Here is a 24,261-nt window from a genome sequence, read left to right as displayed (position 1 = left end):
GGCTAAGGTAGGAGGATTGCTTGAGCGTGGGAGTTTTAAGGCTGCAGTGAGCCATGACTGTACCACTGCTCTCCAGCCTGGGTGACAGCGAGACCTTGTCTCAAAAAAAATAAAAAAAAAATAAAAAAAAAATGAAGAAAAGAAAAAACAAAAAAAACCTCCCAAACTGTATAAAATGTGTTCATAAGTGTCTTGCTCCCACACCTGTCCCTATATATCTTATTCCTCAGCCTCTGACAACTACTTTATTCATTTTTTATGTATCTTCCAGAATTAAAAAAAATAAAATACACACACAGTAGAATGTATTGCCCTTCTTCCCCTCCCTTTTGTTACATCAGAGTTAGTATATCATAAATACGGTCTGCATCTTGTTCTTTTTCAGCTATCAGCATGTCTTGGAGAGGATTTCATATTCGTGCAGACAGCGTGTATTAGTCAGTCCTTGCACTGCTATGAGGAAATACCTGAGACTGGGTAATTTATAAAGAAAAGAAGTTTAATTGGCTCACAGCTTCACAGGCTGTTCCACAGGAAGCATGGCAGCATCTGCTTCTGGGGAGGCCTTCGGAAGCTTTTACTCATGCAGAAGGCAAAACGGGAGTGAGTGTCTTACATGGCAGGAGCAGGACTGAGAGAGAGGAGAGAGAGAGAGAGAGAGAGAGAGAGAGAGAGAGAGAAAGAGAGAAAGGATGCCACATACTTTTAAACAACCAGATCTTGGGAGAACTCTATCATGAGAACAGGACCAAAGGGATAGTGCTAAACCATTCATAAGAACTCCACGCCTGTGGTCCAATCACCCCACACTAGGCCCTGCCTCCAACATCGGAGATTACAATTTCACATGAGATTTGGGCTGGGACACAGATCCAAACAATACCAGAGTGCTTTCTCATTCTTTTCTATAGCTGTCTAATATTCTATATCTTTTACTTCATTTAGCCAGTCTCTTGTTGATAGACACTTGGGTTACTTCCAATTTTTCCTATTACAAATCATGTGCAATGAATAATTTTGATCATTTTTCATTTCACATGGGTTATGTCCATCTGTAGGATAAATCTCCAGGAGTGAAATTGCTGGATCAAAGGGGAAGTGCACTTGTGATTTTCATAGTTAGCAAATTTTGTTCTATAAGGGTCATATCAATTTATAGTCCCACATGTAATATTTAACAGCGGGGATTTCCTGGCAGTTTAACCAACAGGGTCTCTTGTTAAACTTTTGATCTTTGTCAATCTGATGGGGAAAATACTAGTATCTCAAAGTGCTTTTAATTTGACTTTCTTATTACAATGTTAAGCGTTGGTTTTTTTCTGCCCAAGATCGAATTGTTTTACTCTGCCCAAGATCAAATAGTATTTTCTTTTCTGTGAACAGACTGTGAAGATCCCTTGCCTCTTGTTTTGCTGGAGTTTTGTTCTTTTTTTCCTAATGTTTTGAGGCAGTTCTTTACATGTGAAGCAAATTGTCTCCTTACCTAGGATGTGAGTTGCAAATACTTTTCCCCTGGCTCATTTTGTGCTTTGACTTTGCTTCTGGTGATTCCTACAATTCGGAAAGTGTACTTTTTCCATCATTCATTCTTATACCCCCATGTCCTTGTTCATGCTGGTTCTTCTACCTGAGGACCTTTTGTTTTCTTTTCTTTTCTATCTGGAAACATTTTTTAGAGATGGGGTCTCACTCTGTCACCCAGGCTGGAGTGCAGTGGTATGATCATAGCTCACTGCAATCTTGAACTTCTGGGCTCAAGCAATCCTCTAGTGTCAGCTTCCCAACTAGCTAGGACTACAGGTGCATGCCAGCATGCCTAGCAGATTGTTTTATTTATTTTTTTGTAGAGATGGGGGTCTTACTATGTTGTCCAGGCTGGTCTTGAACTCCTGGGCTCAAGCGATCTTCCTGCCTCTGCCACCCAAAGTGCTGGGATTACAGGCGTAAGCCACTTTGCCCGGCCCATGTGGGGAAATTTTCTGTTTATCCCTTTAGGCAAGATGGCAAGATTCTTATGTCACTCTCCTCACTCCTTCCTGGATACTCCTTTTGTATTTTATCTTACTCTACTTGTCATGTTGCCTTGTTGTTGCTTGTACCTATCTGCCTCTCCTGAGGAGGAACTTGTTACCCTTCTTGTCTCTGCACTCCCAGCTCCTAGTACATAGCCCTTGCTCAACAGATGTTTGGTGCATTGACAGAGAAATCACTGGTAGCTGTTACTACCAATCCTGACTCCCTGCAGCGCTTCAGCTGATCCTGTTCCAGATGTGCACTGAATATCCTTTTATTGAACACCAGAAATAAAGGGGATGGGTGAGGAGGATAGTCTTCGCTAGCCAAGGATGTTTCTAGGTACTTTGCAGCACTCAGCAATAGGGAGTGGGCTTCTAGTCCCCCAAGAACTCTCACAGCCCTGTTTATCTTTACTGTTCAGGGTCAAATCCAAGACAAGTCAATGATCAGGAAAGACCTTTTTTTTTTTTTTTAACAGTGAAGTTTATTTCAGAACCATTGAATAGTATGGTCATATTTGCTCATTTATAAATATTCCCATTTAAATAATCTAAGCTTATATATTTGCAGTCTTAAGTAAAGGACTTGATTTAAAGAGAGCTCACCAGTCCAGGTTGAATTGAATAGCTATAAAAACTGGGCTCTATTACAGACACTGCTATTTCTTGCCCCCCTTGAATAAATTAAATAGAACAATCAATAAAATAAACAAATAAATAAATAGGGAAGCAGTTGCTCATCAGAATGTGGGAGCAAAGAACAGAGGGTTTCTTAGAACCACATGTGGCCATGGTTTCTGTCAGGTGGGCTTAAGTGAGTGGGAGAGGTAAGAGAGGCCTGGCTCAACAAAGGGGCTGAGAATTGGCCCTGAAAGGAGGGAGCTGACTGTCCTGGCTGATGGACAGGAGATCTTCTTAGCACTATCCTAAGGCAGGCAGTTGGGCACTGGTGTAGACAACAGGGAAGTCCAGGCTCTAGCCACACTCAAAACCTTTCTGTTCCCTTTCTGCCCGTCCTATGGATTGAGTCGACATTCAGCACAGGACCTTCTGGGTACAGCCCTCAAGACACAAATTGCATGGTGAAGTCAGTTATATCCTGGCCACCTCTGGTCCCTCCCAGGAAGACGGGCATGTTTTCCGCTTGAGAGGTGCTGATGTACCAGTTGGGGAATTGGGCAGACTCGAATTCCAGCTTGTTATTGATTTCTATCTTGTTGAAGACAAATCGCTTTTCCATCTTCTTCTTTGGGTAGTTTTTGGGATCTACACTCTGCAGCAAAAGAGAAAGAAGAATTTTTGTGAGGCAAGGGACAAAGATGCCATGGGAAAGATGTTCTTTGGGTTGGCCAGAGAGGAAACTGATGAGCGGGTCACAGGATCAGGACTCCTGAGTTAGAACTGGGCCCCCAACTTTCTGTGTGGTTACTAAAAGAGCTCTTCTTCTTTTCTAAAGCTTAGTGCCAAATGCTGAGGAGCATAATGTAGGTGAATTTTTTTTTAAGTGAAAATTAGGCTAGAGCTTCTTGAAGTACCTATTTTCCAGGGGCTTTTTACTGTATTTTTCCCTATGGTCCTAGAATGACATCAACTTGGAAATGTAGCTTTTGCTGGGAAAGCTGGAGGTGATAGTGGTGGTGATTTTGGGAGTGGAGAGGATGTGATAATGGGATCCTTTAAGTCATTTATTTCCCAAAGTGTCTATCAAATGAGAGCAGCCCTGACAATATATAATCTGTTGGGGTCATAACTATGGTAGGATACAATAACATCAGAAAAATGATTTAATTTTCTGCAGCAGGATTGAAAGTTGCATGCACTTAAAAATTATGTTAAATTTATTTACATTAATGCAACATTGTCAAATAGACCTGTTCCCAGCTTTTCCTAGGGATGGGGGCGGGGAGAAGGTGGTTGTGAGTGATAGAAGGTGGTTATAAGTGATAGCTGGAGACTGAGAAGGGCTTCATTCCATAGCATTCACTTACCTCCAGCTGTAGCGTGGGCTTATCATCTTTCAACACACAGGACAGGTACAGATTCTTTGCCTTGAGGCCCAAGGCCACAGGTATTTTGTCATTACTTTCTTCTCCTTGTACAAAGGACATGGAGAACACCACTGAAGAAAGAAGGGGGTCTTGTGGTTAGGGACACAGCAGTGCAGGGTCAGCCCAACCCCTGGGCCCCATGAGTAGGACACATGTAATTTGGTATCCTCTGTGGGAACCCACAGTGAGGTTCCTTGGCCTAAGAGACAGGATAACTTGACTTCTCACAGACAATAGCAGGGTCATTTCATTGATTTAGGGCTTCCCCTCAAAGGCCTGAGGGTTTCTCAGAGCCTCATAGAAGTGGAAATGGAGAATGAAAGAGGGTCTGCGTCTTAAATGCTGAAGGAAGGAAGGAAGGAAGCCATTGTGTCACTGGCTGGCAATGTGCGCATCCACAGGAGCAGTATGACTTGATCAATGTGGAAGGCAAGGAAAGAGGTGAAGCTGTACTTCTGCCGGAAATCAGGCACCAGAACTGTTTCAGGAACAGAGAGTAGCCCGTGGGAAGAAACTGGGAGAGGAGAGGCTGAGCTGGGAAAGTGGCTCCAAAGAGAGACACTCATTTTGATCTTCCTCAGTCACAGCAGTGTCAGTTGGAGGCCCTGGGATCACTCTTACTACCCGATTCCGAAGAAACAGGATTTTCTTGGCCTGGCTGAGAGCAAATAGCTTCGCCCTGAGTGAGGCTGCCTTTCAAGGTCAGCAGCCTTAGTTGCCCACACCTCTGTGCACAGGCTTTGGCTACTGTGGCACGATGCCAGGAAGATCACCACAGCTCATGATGGGCTCACCGCACTTGAAACATTTGCCAGTTATAGCGGAGAGATATAAGTTCCTGCTGGGCAGTAAAATTTCCCTACAAGGAACCACCTGGCATTGGGTGGGACGGATGTTGGGGCAAGGGGGCAAGGCTGGGGAGGGGGATGGACACATTATCGCTCCAGCACTCTTGTTTCAGCCTCAACAACAGGAAGAGAGAACCCACAGGCAGTTAGGCCTTGTCCATCAAATGACACCATATTGTGGAAGAATTGACATTGCACTATGCCCAAGAGACTTGGGTGGACATGGTCCTGGGAGTGCTTGAGCCGTCTAATTTCTCAGGGTCACACTCCTGTTGACAAATGCACTGGCCAGTGCAATCAAATGTGCCATTTCTAGGACCAAAGTTTGTATATTCTTTTTTAATGTTTCTTTTCACTTGTGTTGATCATTTGCCTTAAATTCACTTTCTACTTTGTTTAAAACATGGAGAATTAGCAAGCTGCCAGGAGGCCAGGCAGGGAAACCAGGATGTTTCCATTTACCTTGTTGCTCCAGATCCTGTCCCTGGAGGTGGAGAGCTTTCAGTTCATATGGACCAGACATCACCAAGCTTTTGAGCTGTGCATCCCGGAGTGTGCAGTGCAGTGATCGTACAGGTGCATCATGCACACAAGCGTCGTTATTGCGTGTGTCGAGGAAGACAGGTTCTGAAATGTGGAGCACATGTTGTTTAGGTATAAAATCAGAAGGGCAGGCCTCGTGGGTGAGGCAGCAGAATTGATTTCTTGGAGGACACCTGAGCATATACAGTCAAAGTCTGATGACTACACCAGTGAGGACGAAGCTGGGAGTGGGGTAACTAAGAACATTGGACCTGACACTATTAGACATGGGTTCCAGCTTCAGCTCTTTTACTGCTCACTGTGGACGAGCAACAGAGCTACTCAGGTAAAATGGTGATGGTCATACCACTAGCCCACAGGGAGGTTACCAACATCTGAACATCGTGGTGACAATGTAAGTGAAAGGCCCCTGAGAAAGAGTGAGGGAGTTGCAAATGTCAGTAGCAATCAAGATCTTCTTTAATAATAGTTTCCACTAAATAGATGATTGCTTTGGTTTCCAGCCTTCTTTGTTTTTTCTCCCTGCTGGGCCTTCTACCTTTAAAGGGCTTCGGCTCTGGGGGAATTGAGTTGGCTGGTGCATGATGACTTCCAAGAGGACACAAGTGGAGATCTACTGCCTGCTCTTGGCTAAGTACCTTCTTCAAAGATGAAGGGAATCAAGGTGCTCAGGTCATTGTCCTGGAAGATCTGTGGGCAGGGAACCAGCATCTTCCTTAGCTTCTCCATGGCTACAACAACCGACACGGCCTGCCGGAAGCCCTTGTTGTAGTGCTCGTGGGAGATTTGTAGCTGGATGCCGCCATCCAGAGGGCAGAGGTCTAGATCCTGGAAGGAGCACTGCAGAGAGAGTGAGGGAGGGAACCTGGTGAGGTGGTCCTGCCAGGAACCGTGCTTTGACATCAGAGAGGACAAAGCTCAGAGAGGAGGAAGGGGATTGAAAGAATCCTGAGCTTCTGAAGATCATCCCTCTCTGGGCCAGGCGTGGTGGCTCATGCCTGTAATCCGAGCACTTTGGGAGGCCAAGGTGGGCGAATCATTTGAGGTCAGGAGTTCAAAACCAGCCTGGCCAACATGGTAAAACCCCTTCTCTACTAAAAATACAAAAATTAGCTGGGTGTGGTGGGGCACACCTGTAATCCCAACTATTCAAGAGACTGAGGCACGAGAATCGCTTGAACTTGGGAGGCGGAGTTTGCAGTAAGCCGAGATTGTACCATTGCCCTCCAGCCTGGGCAACAGAGTGAGACTCCGTGTCATAAAATAAAATAAAATAAAATAAAAATAATAAAATAAAATAAAAAGATGATCCCTCTCTGAAGCTCAAGGAGGTTAAGGGTGTACTCAAGAGCACATGGCAGGTTAGAGGTAGACTCAGGACTAGAATGTGAACTTTCTCTCACCTTACAGGCTATTCTTTTAGAATAAATCCCATTTCTACCTTGTTCATCTTTTTTGTACATGCCCCACCTACACCATACATGTGTACCTTTTCTATATCTTTTTGTATCCCTAATGCTGTGACACTATGATTTGCTTTATCATGCTGATGACCATCACATTTTCCATTCACCTATGCTCACTCAGCAAGTATTCAGTTTTTCTACGCCATTCCTTTTTTTTCTTTTTCATAACACTGTCTCATAGGCATTCTGCAAATCCTGTAAGAGTAGTTACTTTTTGTGAAATATTACCACTTTCCTCTTATTCAGAGAAGCTCAGTATTAAGTCTTAACTGAGGTTGCCTCAAGGCATGATAATGGTTCAAAGGCTTGAAAGACAGTTAAAGAGACCTCTAAGTGCACAAATGGAAGTGAGCAGGAGAGAATTTCCTGCCTGGAGCAGAGCCAAGCTGCTGGAAAAGGCAATGGGGGCAAAGGCCAGGCAGACAAGCCAATGGGCTCCTCCTACAGCTGGAGCCAACCAGTTATGCCAGTCTTAGGACTTTTAAAGAAATGTGTTTTTAACAAGACTGAGGACTGGATTATGAGGCTAGGGGAGGCTGTCACAAACTGGAATAAAATAAAGCCAGAGAAAAGTGGCTGCCTCCTAACCTGCACAACTGCCCTATATAGGCTGATGGCTGGGCCACCTAGAAAGGTTACCGAGCATCATATAAAACAGAAGGGACGGCAGGAATATAACATGGCTCTCTGTAAGGATGAGTCTGAAAAATGCTCATTTGCTGCCCAAATGCCCTTAGCTACAACTGAAAATATTTCAGAACCGAAGGTTGGATGCTGGCATCTCAGAGATCATCCAGCTCAGCCCTTTATTTTTCAGATGAGGTCCAAAGAGGGTAAAATGACTCGTCAAGGTCACACAGCAAGTGAATGGTTTTCTTTCAAGTCTCAATTAATCTTTTTGTTTACATCATCTATGTCTTGTTGCTATAAGCTTCACCCCATGTAGCAAAAAACTATTCTACTCAAAAGGGGTAGACATATGTTAGTTCTCAAGATCATCTCTTGATTTCAGAGTTTAACTCAAGTGATTGGCATAGGCTGAACCCATCTCCTAAAAGGAGAATCAAATTTGTGTTGAAGACTTGGCTGTCTTCCTACTACGAAATGGGAAACCTTAACACTACTCCTTCCCTGTCACCACCAAGTGTGACCACCACCACCACTGTTAGTGAGTGACTATGATGATACGGTGACCAGGTGGCCAGGTCAGCAAGTGGTGCGTCCTGTGTCTCACTGGAAGAGGTTAAAGTTGTTCTAAAACAAAATGCCATGGCATCAAAGTGGCTCAGCACTCTTCTTTGAGCTTTCCCTGTGTTAGAGCCCTTCGTTGGGTTGGGAGCTAAACCCACAGTCTTACCTTCATCTGTTTAGGGCCATCGACTTCAAAGAACAAGTCATCCTCGTTGCCGCTGTAATAAAAACAGGGACATGTCTCAATTATATCTTCTAAACAGGTTTATTTTTCCTTCCCTGTGTACAAGACTTGACTGTTCATAAGAAACTGCAAACAGCCTGTCTCTCAAAGCTGCCTGAAAACACCTGGCAAGTTCCACAGTGATATGCGCAGAACAGTCTAGAAGGCAGATTCTAGGCCTGGCAGGTGGGCACCCTGGGTGCTCCCTGTTGGATCTTGAGGCCTAACCTCTAGCCCAGCAGAGTCAGCTAAAATCTGAGCTCTCCTTCTCCCTCCAAGCCACACTTTGCAAAGGGGTTCCTTGTATTGTCAGCTTGGAATCTTTTCTCCCCATTTGCCTGTGCAGGAGGCCCTTGCAACAACACTTCTGGATAGCCTCCAGGCCCCAAGGCTGGAGGGACTTATAATGGGAAAGTAGTGTTTCAACCAGGTTTACTTGGAACCCTGTTTGCCACTGAAAGAGGCAATTTAGGGAGAAAATATTGTCTCCAAGCACAGATAACACTCTACTCTTGAAAGAGGAGCCCTGCTCATGTGACTTGTCTCAGTGTCCCCACTGACCTGTAGTAAGCCATCATTTCACTGGCGAGTTCAGGTACTTCTGCCATGGCTACTTCAGACACCTGTGTAAAAAGGAGAAAATGAGTGACTTCCCCATGACAGCTACATTCACGTGTGATTTCTCTCAGCATCCACTACGTGGCAGGCATGCAAATAAGTGATCTCTGAGTGAATGAATGAATGTGTGAAAGAGAAGTCCTTTGGGTGTAGAGAAAAGCATTTACTAAACCAAACCCCAGCTAGCAATGTATTTGCTAGGAGAGCTGGAGCAGAGGTTTCGACGCTAACCTTTAGGGTGTCAGCTGCTAGATAAGCAGTATTCATTCCCAGAATATTTCCCCAGTCATAAGCATTATATTACACCTGGCATTTCTGCAAAAAGCTGAGAGAGGGAGGCAGAGAGGGAGGGAGGAAAAGAGGGAGGATGGGGGGGTGGGGAGAGAGAGAGAGAGAGAAAGAGATACACACAAAGAGGGAGAGAGACAGAGAGACTCCCTTAGCACCTAGTTGTAAGGAAGAATTAAAGTCATACTTGAGCAATGAAGATTGCTGAGGAGAATCCCAGAGCAGTCTGTTGTGCCTTCTGCCTCGAAGAGGTTTGCTGTCTGCCAGTTTCTCCCTCGCTGTTTTATGGCTTTCAAAAGCAGAAGTAGGGGTCTGAGAAATTTCTCTGTTGAATACCTGATTTCACAATCAAGTTAAAGGAAAGGGGAAAAGAAAAGAGTATTGGTGGAAGCTTCTAGGGGAGGGGACTAATAAACTGAAATAATTCTCTGGTTCGTGGAAGGGCAAGGAGCAAACTATGACACATTTTGCAAATGTATCACTATGCAAATACGCATTGTTTTTCTGACAGCCATTGTGCAGTTGATGTCCACATTAAAATACTGGATTTTCCTAGGTTAGAAGAATGTTTAAATTTAGGATATCTGGGACAAAGTGGAAGACACACAGATTTATTCATGCAAATAGTTTTCTTCATTCACTTCTTTGTACTTAAGTTTAGGAATGTTCCCACTTAGAGATGGATAAATGGGTACAATGAAGGGGCAGTAGCCCTCCCTGTCTGGATTGAGGGTAGGGGTCTCTACCTTGGGTGCTGTTCTCTGCCTCAGGAGCTCTCTGTCAATTGCAGGAGCCTCTGGGGAGACACTTGACCTTTCTTGGATGGGGCAGGGAACATACAGTATGCAGGGTTCAGGCTCCTGATAGAGTTGGGGCAACCCTGGAGATAAGCTCACACAACCCTACAAGACCAGGTGCTGTTACCCTAGCCAATCTCATGGATAAACCTGATCAGTGCCAGATGATCTCTGCCTAAAATGATTTTTTGGTGAACTCTGAAAAGTGGAATATTGTTTCTGTAAGAATATCCATCTGAGACTCTATCTCTTGGTAATACCAAGAGTTATCAGTTTCTCTTTAACCAAGACACCAGCTAAGTGCCTGCTCCAGGGTACTGCCCAGGGGAGCCTTCCATTTGTAGAATGAACGAGAGTCCAGGTTATGAACAGTGCCTGGAGTCTAGGAACACCCTCCTTTTCCTCTTTGACAGGTCTGCATTGTAACACTTCTTTTTTTTCTTTTTTTCTTTTTTTTCTGAGACAGAGTCTCACTCTGTCGCCCACGCTGGAGTGGAGTGGCGTGATCTTGGCTCACTGCAAGCTCGGCCTCCTGGGTTCACGCCATTCTCCTGCCTCAGCCTCCCCAGCAGCTGGGACTACAGGCACCCACCACCACACCCGGCTAATTTTTCGTATTTTTAGTAGAGACGGGGTTTCACCATGTTAGCCAGGATGGTCTCGATCTCCTGACCTTGTGATCCGCCCGCTTCGGTCTCCCAAAGTGTTGGGATTACAGGCATGAGCCACTGCGCCCGGCCTGTAACACTTCTTATAGCACTTACAGCACTGAATTGAAACTTTGCTCCCCGTTCTGGCTGCTCCGGGAAGCTATGAAATCTTTTTGAGCCAAGTCTAGCACAGTGCCTGGCAGGTACATTCAGGTGGTAGAGTTTGCTGCTTGAATGGGTGAATGGGAATTTGACAGCATTTTTATTCAAATTAGTATGTGCCAGGTATCGTGCTCGCTCTGCTTTATCCAAGGGAGTGAGCCCTTGTGCAGGTATTTGAGGCACGAGGGAAATAGGCTCTACTGTGGGACAAAGAGCATTTCATGGACTTGCTCACCAAGCAGCCTTCTGAGTTTTAATTTGGCTCCCAGTATCTTGATATCAGGAGGCAGTCACAAGAACTCCATCTTTAGAAAGTTATATTTTCCACAGGAAATCTAAAAGCTGTTCAACATGTTAGTTTCCTGTAAATTCGATAAGCAATAATCCATTCCTAACACTGAGCCCTAATGAAATTTGGTATCTGGTCCTGCAGATAGCTAAAGACCCTGTGTGGGTGGCCTAGGGGACTCCTCTGTTTTGCCACCACAGGATCCACTTTGCAAATTAACCACTGGTTCCCCCGTTGTAGGAACTACCACCTTTCTCAGAGTCTCTTTTCTTTCTTTCTTTCTTTCTTTCTTTCTTTCTTTCTTTCTTTCTTTCTTTCTTTCTTTCTTTCTTTCTTTCTTTCTTTCTTTCTTTCTTTCTTTCTTTCTATCTTCTTTCTTTTCTTTTCTTTTCTCTCTCTCCTTCTTTCTCCCTCCCTCCCTCTCTCTCTTTTTCTCTGTCTCTCCCTCCCTTCTCTCTCTTTCTTTCTCTTTCTCTCTCTCTCTCTCTCTCCTAGACAGGATCTAGCTTTTCCCCCAGGCTGGAGTGCAGTGGTGCACTCATGCATTCATTGCACGATCACGGCAGCCTCAAATCCTTCCTCAGAGTGTTTATGCAGCAACCAGCAGGGTCTGGAGGGCTGGTGGCTCTGTGGACTCTCCTGACAGAACACAGAGATGTCCTTGGTCTGTTGATGTGATTATAAGCTGAGCAAAGGAGGATCAAAGCCAGTGACAGGAAGGGAGATATGCAAGGGACCAGAGCATCAACTCTGAGTTAGTCCATTCTACTTCTGGGACTTGGGATACAGGTCAGAAACCTTGAGCTTCTACTTCTCCATCTTCCAACTGTAGCATCCAGGACCTCAGAATCTGCCAGCGGAGGGGAGCCCTAATGATTGTCCGGTGGGATCTAGTGGGACCACAGAGATGAAGACATGAATAGCTATTTGAATGTGAACAGCAGATGAAGAAATCAAGGCTAGGAGGGATGAAGTGACTCATCCAATGTCACAGTGTGGTTGAAGCAGCACTAGTATCCAGGTTGCATGAGCCCCTGATGCTTTCACTCAAGGGAAATTTTGGAGCCACGGGGCAATGCCCCCTGACGTAACAGTCTCCACAGTTCTGCCATGTCTCATCCTGGCCCTGTAAGCTGGACCCAAACCTGCTATCATCCCATCCATCTCAGGAAGTGAAACCTCTTATGTCAAACAGACAGGTTGTGCAATGTGTGTATCAGATCCTGTCTTCCCAAGGAGACCGCTCAGGCCACAGCACTTCCTTCTGATCCCCAATGGGCAGAAAATATCTCGCTATAGACATAATTGGCACTAAGGGAGGGAGTGGAAGAGTGATGATGATGTAGATGGTAATGTAGCCTCATGGAAGTGGAACAAGCAGAGATGGGGAGCTGGAAATGCCAGGATGCTCCAGCTTTTGGGGAATTATTCAACTCTTGAGTCACTAAAGCCTTTCTCAGCTGCAAGTTCCTTTTTACCCTGGCAGGTCATTCTTCCAAGACAGGGGACTGACATTTATTCAAAGCAGCAAGTGCCCTGGTACCATCTTGTGTCTCATCATGGGCTTCCCAGCCAGTTATCAAGGTTGATCTCATCTCATTGGTCTTCAATCATTTTGAACAAGAAGACAAGCAAAATAATCATGGGTTAGTTACTATATAATCGTGTGTACATGTAGTGGTGTCTATTCTTTGCAGTGAGCTGTTCATTCCTTGTTCACCCTCTTGTTTAGAACGGAACTAAACAATCTGCCCCCACCATTTTCCCCAAGCCCCATCTCATTCTTGGCACTGGCTTCCAACATTGTTCTTATGAGTCTGATTTTCTTTTATCATTTCCATAAATCCCTCTGGGATCTTAAAGTATGAAACGTGTTGTGTGTACCCACACCTGTCTCTGTGGATATTTCTCTCCTTTCCCTTCTGCTTCTGGGATTTTTTGGGTATAGGCACTATGATTTTTAGCATATTGCATCCACTTCCTTTTATGGCATCATCTCCAATGGGCCTCTTCTCCCTCTTGGATCCAGGTTCTCAGACTGGGGACATGCAGAGTCCAACAGACATTCCATTCTCCTCCCTGGTCTAGAACAAGGAGGGCTTAGATATATGAGCAGGTGGCTGGGGCTGGTGAGCTATGTGGTCTCCAATGACTTTTCCCTGATGTCTGAGTTGTTATGCCAGTTCTGGGAGGCCAATAAGACCTTGTCTTTCCTTTGGATCCATTGAAAAAGCCCCTGTGTGGATAAGATGGATGGCAGGGCTTTCCTACTCTATGTCTTTTCTCACACCTAATGGGTATAAGAGAGGGGACCACAAACAGAGGGGGCTCTGGTACCACTTATCCAGTGTCTGGAAACATTTTCTGTAAAGGGCCAGATAATAAATGTTTCAGGTACAACTACTCAACCTTGCATTGTTTCAGAAAAGCAGTCAGATAATATATAAATGAATGGGTGTGGCTGGACTTGTCCTGTGAGCCCCTGTCTTATATCATTGTATTATATCATTTTTTTCTTACATACAAATTTAGAAGCAATACTTAAAAAAAAGCCATCCTTTATTGAGCACCTACTAAGTGCCAGGTACCTTTTTTCCTCATTATCTTATTAACTCTTCATAATGACCTTTAAAGTAGATAATATTGAACCATTTGACCTATGCAAAAACTGAGATTGAGACAATAACTTATTTAAGACCACACAAACAGTAAATGGTGGAACTATGTCTCAAATATGGGCTAATTGAACCCAAACTAGATCTTTATTTCTCACTTTTAATTGTTACAAATGTTTATTGCCCCGTCTCCTCCTGTCCACACAGCGCCCATCGGCAGACTCCTTTTTCATTCTCAGTGATCGAATGACATTCTAAACTACATTGGCCTGGCAGATTCACCTCTGCCCCTAAGTGTTTCCACATTGTCCTTTTAGGATTGGGATACTCTCTGTTCCCCTATCTTCCCTCCTTTCTTCTTCTGGCGGTGACGTGCTGTGTGAATTTGTTTCTCCTCTCAGGGTAGCACTGGGACTTTCCAAATCAGCATTTTTAGTGATCGCTCTTCCCTTTTCTGAGCTTCTTCCTTATTCCTGTTCACTTTCTCATCTACAAGTGGCAGCTTTGTTGCTGGAGGATTTCCTTTGTCCTTTTATTCTTCTTTACGACTTTGCCATAACTGTCAAAAACAATCCCTTGAAGGTATCTATGCTTGGAATTGTGTGTTTATGATGCTGAAAAATACTTCTCTTCTAAAAGCTATGATAAAATGCTTCTCTCCCAAAATGTCTGTATTCTACTCTCTGGTTATTACACAATCGAAGATGATTTGGTCATTTCCTTCCAGGACTTTGTTAATTTCACTTCTTCAACTGCTTCCCCCTTCTTGGCTGGAACTGAATTTTCTGTCTTCTGGGAGAAGAAGTTCTTAGCAAGGCCACTCAGGATTTGTTGGGTGCCTTGGTCAAGTCTAAGATCCAGGCTCTGGGTGGCTGATTTCCTCTAATCACTGAGCAATGTAAAATGAGGAAGTCTGATTGTGTAAAGGTGTTAAACTTTTGTGTGAAGGCAAAACTTTAATACCATGAATAGAAATTACAGAATTTACCAACTTCTAACAGGATTCCTTTCACTCCCTGACATTAGAATGTTAGAAAATCTACCACGAAGCATCTATGAGGCTATTGTACAAGGCCCGTTTTTCTTTTTTTTTTTTTTTTTGAGACGGAGTCTTGCTCTGTCGCCCAGGCTGGAGTGCAGTGGCGTGATCTCGGCTCACTGCAAGCTCCGCCTCCCGGGTTCACACCATTCTCCTGCCTCAGCCTCCCCAGCAGCTGGGACTACAGGCGCCCGCCACCACGCCCGGCTAATTTTCTTGTATTTGTAGTAGAGACGGGGTTTCACCGTGTCAGCCAGGATGGTCTCGATCTCCTGACCTCGTGATTCGCCCGCCTCGGCCTCCCAAAGTGCTGGGATTACAGGCTTGAGCCACCGCGCCCGGCCCCAAGGCCCGTTTTTCAAAATAGGTTTTTACAAGGACTGTTATTTGGGATGATAGTTCCAAAAAGGTGCTATCAAAGGTAATTGATGGTGTGTGCAAGCTGAAAGTTGTATGTTAGAACTAGTAGGGATTTCAAAAATATCCCTTTTAGGCTTTTTGCTAATATATCTGCTCATTTTCAAAGTTCCAAATATTATAAAAGTATTTAAAGTAAAAAGTAGAAGCCCTCCATTTCTGCTGACCCACTTCCCTGTTTCAACCAGAAAGTATTTTCCCAGACAATGCTACCCCAGGACTCACACTCTATCCAACTATCACCTACCATAGGTTCTTTGAAGGGCTCAGTTTGAGTGCTCCTTGAGTGCCTGGGATCTGTTATTTCTCTCCATTTCTACTACTGCACGGTAGTTCAAGCCCTCCTCCCTTTTCCCCTAGGCCATTTGAATCATCTGCTAATTGGTTTTCCTGATTGCCATGGAAACTTCATCCATCCCTTCCTCACACATCAGCCACAGAAGTATCTCCAAAAAGCAAATCTCGTGACATGAAGGCCTTGCACAAAACCCATTACCGGTTGCCCGCCTCCTTTGTGGGTAAGTTCAAGCTCCTGAGCGTGGCAAGCTGGGCCCACCTGGAATCCCCTGCCCTCCTTTCCTACCCCACGTGACAACCTTTCCAGACTATTTGCAGTTCTTTGAATGTGATATTCTTTCTAGTCTCTGTGCTTTTGTATAACCTGTTCTTCCTGACAGGAAACTCCTTATCCTCCTTGTAGTTTAGCTAATTTCTAGTCTTTCAAGACTCAGCTCATGCTTCACCCTCTCTATGACAAGTCCTGTCCCAAGCTGGGTGGTGGATACTCTTCCTCTGTGCTGTGTGAGTCTTGAGCATCCTCAGGAAACCTCCCTCATTGTGTTTTGTTTGCTTGTCTCCCTTGCTGTTAATGCGCCCGCTTCAAGGCTGGCATATACTGCTCATCTCCATGACTGGCTCATGGTGGTGCTCCGCAAATATCATCCAATCAAATGGATGAGGGTCATCATCATCATGCCATCCCTCATGACTTCCAGCTGGAGCTAACCTCCCCCGACAGGAAAGCATTTCCTTAGGAAAGAATATCTTTGGGTTAAATGCAAGTAGAGACTCACCAGAAGCACCACGTCCAGCTCAGAATGAACTGCTCAGTAAGCAGCCTTGTCAATGAGGAGGCAGCAGGCCGGCCCCAGAGGCCTCAAAGTGGGAAAGCAGAGAAGCGCAGTTCCTGCCACAAAGGCACACCTTGCTCCCCTGGCTGGCTGGAAGCAGAATGGTGTCCACCTGCTTCCATGGGAATTCTGTGCCTTTAGTAAAGTTTTATGGGACAGGAAGGTGACAGGCATTGACACTCCAACCAGGAATGGGTGGTACCATCTTTCCTGTGTCTTACCAGAAATACCTGTGGCAGGTAAATTTCTAGAGAGACACTCCCATTTCTCCTATATAGCAATTTTGAAATGTTTTCTGAGGGCTTTCCAAATTCATCTGGGAACATAGGAGTTCCAGAAAGATGAAATCAAAGGTGATGGTATGCCAAGGAAAGTAGCTTTTAGAATGACTTCCATTAGCCATTCATCCATTCAGCACACCAGGCATTCAGTCTGGGGGGCGGGGGTGTGTGTGTGTGCACCCGCATGTACACAGAGGAAGGGAAACAAAAGTACACAAGATATGATAGTTGTTCTCAAGGAGTTTTTGCAAATGTCCGCAATTTAAGAGAATATGCTATGCTGTGGCTGATGTATAAACCAACTGCTAGGGAGAGGCCTTCCACACACACTCGGGGCAAATGCAACCTGTAGGACTGCCAGTGGAAGCTGGGCATGCTGTTTGTGGTTGATAAACCCTGGTCCCTTGTTCAGGGACCTATGTTTACCTTTCTTCTCCCTGGAAGTCTTCATTAGCTGGGCATCCAGAATGTCTTGAACGGAGCAGAGGGAGGCACAAAGACAAGAGTTTGAAACCAGCCTGGACAACAAAATGAACTTCTATCTTTGCAAAAAAATTTAAAAAAAAATTAGCCAGGTGGGATTGCATGTGCCTGTAGTCCCAGCTATTCAGGAAGCTGAGGCAGGAGGATTCCTTGAGACCAGGAATTTTGAGGCTGCAGTGAGCTATTAGGTTGGTGCAAAAGTAATTGTGGTTTTTGCCATTAAAAGTAATGGCAAAACTTTTAATGACAAAAACCGTGATTAGTTTTGCATCAATCCAATAATGATTGCACCCCTGCACTATGCTCCAGCCTGGGCAACAGAGTGGTACCCTGTCACAAAATAATAAATAAATAAAATGTAAACATGCAAAAAACAAAACCAAAAATAAAAAATGGGTGTTGAGGCCCCTGAATTGAGGAATAATATGAAGGAGTGTGATTCTGTGTGTGCACACATGGGTGTGCACCCTGAGTGCCTGGATGGCTCACCCTGGGCTAGTTCAGGTGGCAAATGGTTTTCCTCCAGCTGGGCTACCACCATCTTCCCCCAGGGCCTGTCCATGTCTTTGGTGGCAAGATGCCTATGGACTAGAGTCCCTCCTCAGAGGAAAGGCTCCTCCCATTTCTCTGGCTTTTAGGTAGAAGTCCATGACTTCAACAGGCCCCTACTGCAATGTCATGGGTTAGTTTAGGTGCGGTCTCCTCTGAGAGCCTCCCATAGCCTAAAAGGCCCTATCCTAGCTGGCACTGCATCTCCCTCTTCCCAGCTCTCAGCTTTTCTCTTTGCTCACCCCACTCAGCGCAGGCTTTCTGCCTGATCTTGGATGTGTCAATCCTGCCCCTAAGGGATGCAAGGCAATCTTTCATTATTAAGATCTCTCCTGAGGCCAGGTGTGGTGGCTCACACCTGTAGTCCTAGCACGTTGGTAGGCCAAGGTAGGAGAATCGCTTGAGCTCAGGAGTTCCAGGCTGCAATGAGGCATGATTGCACCATTGCACTCCAGCCTGCATGACACAGCAAGACCCTGTATTTTTTTTTTTTTTGAGACAGGGTCTTGCTCTGTCACCCAGGCTAGAGTGCAACAGTGTGTTTCTGCTCACTGCAACCTCAACCTGCACATTGTTTTGTAGAGACGGTGTCTTGCTATGTTGCCCAGAGTGGCCTCAAACTCCTGGGCTCAAGAGATCTTTCCACCTCAGCCTTCTAAAGTGCTGGGACTACAGGCGTGAGCCACCGTGCCCAAACAAGACCCTGTCTTAAAAACAAAAGAAAAATAAACAACTCCCCAGACCGCTCTAGTCTTAAACTCCTCCCTAGTTCCAGCCACCTTTTAGCACATGACTCTTGTTAATTTTGTTCTCACTGTCTGAAATCATCTCCTGTCCACTCTTGACTGACAGGTCTCTGCAGTAGCCCATTGCTTAATCAGAGTAGGCCCCTGTCAACTTATTCATATTGTGTCCCCATGCCAGTGTGGATGATTAAAATTGTTGAGTGGAGGCTGATTGAATGAGCCATCTCCTTCCAAGTCCTCACTTGCTGGCTCCTGTCTTAGTTTTACTCCCCATTCTTCAAGGAACGTGAGCCCTGGAAAGTATTTTAGAGTCATTTAGTCGAGTGCCTTTGGATGGGAGGATCACATCCCTGGGTCCCGCCCGGTGGATTGTTTTGCTCTAATTGACTAGGCAGGATTCCCTACCTTCTCTCACTTCTGCATGAGACTTCCTTCTGAAATTGCTGCTCAGTCAAGAGAATGACCTTCCCCAACAGAATCCTACTCCACGGGGACTTAAAGATGTCAGAGATCTCTTGCTCATCTCTCTGGCCAGCTACCAAGGTCAGTTTATAGCCGAGGGACAAGACTAGTTAGCAGATCAGGCAGGTCTCAGACCCCAGCGTAAGTGCTGGACTTCTAGCTGCAGTTGTTCCTGCCCGCATGGGCATTCAGATGGAGAGAGGGCACGGCACTACACTGCACTCTTGGTGAAACCCAGGACTCTGCAATCTCAGTGTCAGCCCCAGGTCTTCTCTTCAGCAGAACTTAGTCAGTCCTGTCACTAGGAGATGGGACTCTGCCTGATTGCATTCTTACCAATGGCTGCATTGACAAGGGGACTAGACTTCACTGAGTGGAGATTCGGGGGAAAGGAAATAAGCCCTCAGTGCTTTCTCTGAGCACATGTCACCCTTGCTGGCTTAGCATCTATTATGTGCCAGAGGACTTAGCTCTTACCTTGGCAGATATTCTCTGCTTGACCAAATTTTAGTCAGGCTCCTGAACCTTCTCCCAGGCACATTTGTGCACTTTCTTGTAAAATCCTTTTTTAGCAAGAATCTTCTATCTTCAATATCTGATCACCCTTAAAATCTCACTGGATTCTCCATCCTCCACCATCCCCAAGGTTGTGTCCAATCACCCTGTCCTGTCTTCAGCAAGGATCCTGTTAGGTGGGTTTAGGCAGAAACTCCCTTTTTTTTCATGTTTCCTCTTAGTAATTTCACATCGACTGACCCTTGCTCTGCTTCCTGGCTATGAATATGTCCTTGCCCGTGCTGTGTATGTAGTTGTGGCCAATCTCTCTCCCCTGCCGCAAAGTCCCATTGCAGTGGTTCCTATATCTTCTGTGCTGGTTCTGAATAAAATCTTCCTTACCATGAATTTAAAGATATCATTGATTTTTTTTTTTTTTTGAGATGAAGTCTTGCTCTGTTGCCCAGGCTAGGGTGCAGTGGCTTGAACTTGGCTCACTGCAACTTCCTCCTCCTGGGTTCAAGTGATTCTCCTGCCTCATCATCGTGTGTAGCTGGGATTACAGGTGCCCACCACCATACCTGGCTAATTTTTTTTTTTGTATTTTTAGTAGAGACGGGGTTTTTACCATGTTGGACAGGCTAGTCTTGAACTCCTGACCTCAGGTGATCCGCCCACCTCAGCCTCCCAAAGTGCTGGGATTACAGGCGTGAGCCACTGCGCCTGGCCAAATCATTTTTTTCTTTGACAACATTGTCCTGTAGACAACTGGATTTCACGGAATTAGCCTCTGTGAAATCTAGCATATTCTTTGACTTCCTTCTTCTAAAGGTTGATTTTATAGGAGGCAATATTTTAAAGTATCAAGGCCACCTGGAGATTCATTTCAAGCTTACTTTGTGCCAAGAAAGGGAAATTTTCCTGAAAATGTCTTTTAAGTTCTAGTCAGAAAAAAGCAATCTTAAGAACAAGGAAATAGACCTGTCATTTTAAAACCCAGAAAAGAACCTTTCAACATAGCATTCCCTAGGTACCAAGCCTCCTTGATTAGTAGGAGGTTGCTTTGACTGTGAAGGTCAGGAACATACCTGGCCCTCCTCACCAGTGTGTAAGTTCCTGGAGAGCTGTGACAAAATCGCCCACTTCCACTCCTCCTGTGCCATCTTACCTATAGTATGCACTCCACAAATGGGCTGGTGGATTCCAGGGGTCACTCAGTGGATAAGCCAGAAAAAACAAAGAGGGGCTTGGATATAGCTTTGCCCTCTCAGCTATATCCCCAGAGGTTACTCAACTTCCTGGCTGGATGTCCTCATGTTCAAAATGTGGACATCAAGACCTAACTCTCAGAGTAATTATAAAGATAAACAAAGTCAAGTCACGCATGGGAAATCACCTAACAGAGATGGACGTGGTTGACAAGCAGGAAAGATTCCTTTGCTCTCCTCCCTCCTCCTTCCTTTCCTTCCTAATGAGGATGGCCTTGTCTTTATTGCTGCCATCGAATCTCTGATGTCAGTGGTCACCCTACAGGGATCAGTGGTCACAGGTGGGCATGTGTGTGAATACTGCAAAGTATTCCCTGGTAACGTTTACTCATAAAGCAGTCAGCTGGCCTGAGCTGCAGTGGGGATCGGGAATACTGCTCAGGCATACATCCCTGTCCCTAGATCTCATCAGTTCCCTGAGGCCTTTGTCCAAATGGAGACCCGCATTGGGCTCACCACAGGCTCAGGCTCAGGAACGTCCTGAGTTTTCCAGCATCCTTAACAATTTAGCATCACACATTCTCAAAGGTTTGATACCTTTCCTATAATATTTTTAGTACTGCTAGGAAGACACACATGAATTAAATTATGGGTACTTCTTTTCCAGGAACTTATTGTCTTGAGTACAAGGAATTACGAGTAGGAGGTGAGAAGAGACACTCCCTTTGGCCACCCCCATGGTCTGGTGACTCTTAGACTCACGTTTACAGATGTCCACCTCTTGGATGACAGCCTCCAGCCTTCCTGCTTTCTCACTCTCTCTCTTCTCAAAGCACCAGTGATTTGTCCTTTTTAGGACCGCGAACCCATAGACATCCCCTCTCTCTATCGGCCCTTTCTGCTTTTCCGTCCTTTTTGATCCAGCTTAATTTCTGTGCCCCGTCTCTTCAACCATTTCCTTGCTGGTCTCCTCAGCACCCTTCCCATTTTTATTCCATTACACTCAACAGACAAAACTTAAGGCTGGGTTGTATCACTAGTCTGCTTCCTCTGTATCTCCACTGGGGCTGCTAGAGGAGGTTGGGAAATGAGTTTACTCAGCCTCACAGGTGGTTGCCACCATGGGCCCAGGACCACCACCACCCACTGTGCTCTCACACTGCCCACCAGTCCTACAAAGCTTTTCTAGTCTGCTGCCCACAGTGATGTAGAAGGAAAATAAATCTTAGGGCCTCCAAATCACTAAGTTAAAGGGAAAAGTCAAGCTGGGAACTGCTTGACTTTTCTGCCTTACACATATTGATTGATGTCTTATGTCTCCCTAAAATGTATAAAACCAAGCCATGCTCTGACTACCTTGGGCACATGTGGTCAGGACCTCCTGATGCTCTGTCATGGGTGGGTGTCCTCAACCGTGGCAAAATAAACTTTCTAAATTAACTGAGACCTGTCTCAGATTTTCAAGGTTCACATTTGGGTAACCACGAAGGGATTCTGAGTGGAGATGCCCCTTACCTTTGACAAATCTCCTATTGGTGTTTGGTACCAGCATGAGCTAACTTTATGGCTCAAACCAATAGGACAATTTGCTGAGGTCTGAAAGCATCTCCTCTAGAGAATTCCTGATCTTCCCAAATTTGGTCAAGATCAAAAGTTTATTTTGCTGTACGACTCCCTGTGCGTGTGTGTGTGTGTTTTTTTTTTTTGTTTGTTTTTTGTTTTTTGTTTTTTTTTTTTTGAGTTTTACTTGCTTCCAGCAAGGAAGGCAAGATTTCCTGCTTCCATGATGATGGAAGACAGGTAACTCCTTTAAGTGGTTTGAGCTCACTCCCAGCAGGGAAGACGAGTTCAAGTTTTTTTCTTGCTCCTAGAATGGTAGTGAGCAGTCTTCAGCCTGAGACCCATCCCTAGGTAAGTAGCTGAATTGGGGTTTTGTCTTGGCTAAAGTTTAACAACCAGCTGGTCTTAATTTCTCCTTGCCGTTAGAGTACTCAGTAATCATATAAGTTGTGCGATCATTTGTTTTGCTTAACTGTTTGTTTATTTGTTTCTGTTTTTATTGTTGTTTCAGTCTTTTTCCCATTGAGTTTGACCTACTCTGTCTGACTTGATCAAATCCAAAGGGAAGTTCCAAATCGTGGGGAATGAGGCCTCTGAAGTGGCTAAATTCCCACCCTCCCACACACACAAAGGTGGTGTGGTTGAGGGGAAAACGGGGCAAAGATTTTTTATTTTGACCACTAAAGGGGCTTCATTTACATAACAAGGCCACCATTTGCTAGCCAGGCCGAACTGAAAGAGCAATGGCTGTCTCCCATGCTGCAGTTCCATAGCTAAGGTTCTGCTTTTTTTTCTACCATGACAGGCTGGGTTTGGTTCCTGAATCAAGCCTTTTCTGGTTTGATACTTCATACTTCTGAAGTAGCAGCAATTTGTCCTAGCTGAAATATGGTAATAAGCTTTTAAAAGATTTTTTTTAAAGGACCTCAATGGTTAAAAGTCAGCTTAATTAAAAGCTAACATCCAAGAAGTGTGTATGTGTCTATGTGCATGTTTGTATTTAAAACACCTTCATGTTTTTTTTTTCTCTCCTAGGAACTTGTCTGTTTTATGAGCAAAAGTTTTTTTCTTCTCAGTTGACTGGATTCTGTTTTCTTCATTTACTTCTGCTGTCTCTCCTTTCTCTTGCACCGTCTGCTGAATGAGAGACCTAAAATAGTTTATAATAGCCTGGGGTTCCTTAAAGAAAATGGAGAAGGTGCCAGGCTCCCTTTTGGGGAGAAACTTCTATTTTTCCTTGTGGAATCCCTAGAGTGTAAACAGACAAGTTCATTTCAGCTCTTAAACTGCTTGCGTTTGTATTGTGTTACCTGATTTTTTTGACTATTATATTTTTGACTAGCTATTGCAACAGAAGCTACTCTTGGGTTTTCAAGGAAGACTGTAGTTTAGACATGTAAAAATGTCTTTAAAAAAATAGCTTTTTTTTAAGTGCACTGTAAAAGCATCACATGGTCTAGCCTTGTAATAATTTTCCCTTTTGGAGACCAGGATTCAGGGTGGGCTCTGCCCAGAGCTCAGAGATCCAGTTAAAAGATAGGTAGTCTCAATGTAAATAAAATTGGTCTCCTGATACAATCCTATGGTAGATTTCTATAATTTTATGGTTGATTTGGCATGCATCCTTAGTCTCCCTCAGACTTTTTCTCTCTGTACCTTGAGATGTATATTTCGCTATCTGAATTTTCGTCCAAGAGTTGTTTCCTCTTGTAGCAGGACAAGCGGCAGACAAAACTCCTCAGGCACCGAGTTATAGAAGGGAGGGGTTTATTCGGCCAGGTGCATCAGCAAGACTTCAGTCTCAAGAGCCAAGCTCTCCGAGTGAGCAATTCCTGTCCCTTTTAAGGGCTCACAACTCTAAGGGGGTGCACATGAGAGGGTCGTGATTGATTGAATAAGCAGGAGGTATGTGATTGGGGGCTGCATGCACTGGCAATTAGATTGGAACAAAACAAGATAGGGATTTTCACAGTGCATTCCTATACAATGTCTGTAATCTATAGATAACAGAACCAGTTACGTCAGGGGTCAATCTTTAACTACCAGGCCCAGGGTGCGGCGCTGGGCTGTCTGCCTGTGGATTTCATTTCTGCCTTTTAGTTTTTACTTCTTCTGTCTTTGGAGGCAGAAATTCAGCA

General features: G+C 44.8%; 2 protein-coding genes across 37 annotated transcripts in view; one reads left to right on the top strand and one right to left on the bottom strand.

Moving 5' to 3' along the window:
• LOC105471788 (interleukin 37) overlaps window positions 1-24,261 on the top strand; it is a 170,577-nt gene that overhangs the window by 69,673 nt on the left and 76,643 nt on the right. For 30 of the 36 annotated variants that reach the window (XM_071077059.1, XM_071077058.1, XM_011724517.3 and 27 more), the window contains 2 exons: window positions 15,570-15,727; window positions 22,435-22,474. The exons of 2 other annotated variants lie outside the window; for them this stretch is intronic. The gene's annotated coding sequence lies outside the window, so the exon portion shown is untranslated. Of the gene's footprint in view, window positions 1-15,569; window positions 15,728-21,230; window positions 21,270-22,434; window positions 22,475-24,261 lie in introns of all 36 variants that reach the window. 4 more of the 36 variants (XM_071077077.1, XM_071077068.1, XM_071077072.1 and 1 more) reach the window with 2 other exon arrangements.
• On the bottom strand, window positions 3,081-8,942 carry IL1B (interleukin 1 beta; the record flags this gene model as incomplete). The annotated part of the gene is given in 6 exon segments (NM_001305893.1): window positions 3,081-3,288; window positions 4,004-4,134; window positions 5,374-5,538; window positions 6,093-6,294; window positions 8,278-8,329; window positions 8,896-8,942. Coding segments are annotated over 6 exon segments (805 nt in total), but the record flags the coding sequence as incomplete, so codon positions are not given.

Source organism: Macaca nemestrina, chromosome 13 (genome assembly GCF_043159975.1).
Source record: "Macaca nemestrina isolate mMacNem1 chromosome 13, mMacNem.hap1, whole genome shotgun sequence".
NCBI classification, from domain to species: domain Eukaryota; kingdom Metazoa; phylum Chordata; class Mammalia; order Primates; family Cercopithecidae; genus Macaca; species Macaca nemestrina.
This window is presented reverse-complemented; position numbering and strand designations above follow the sequence as displayed.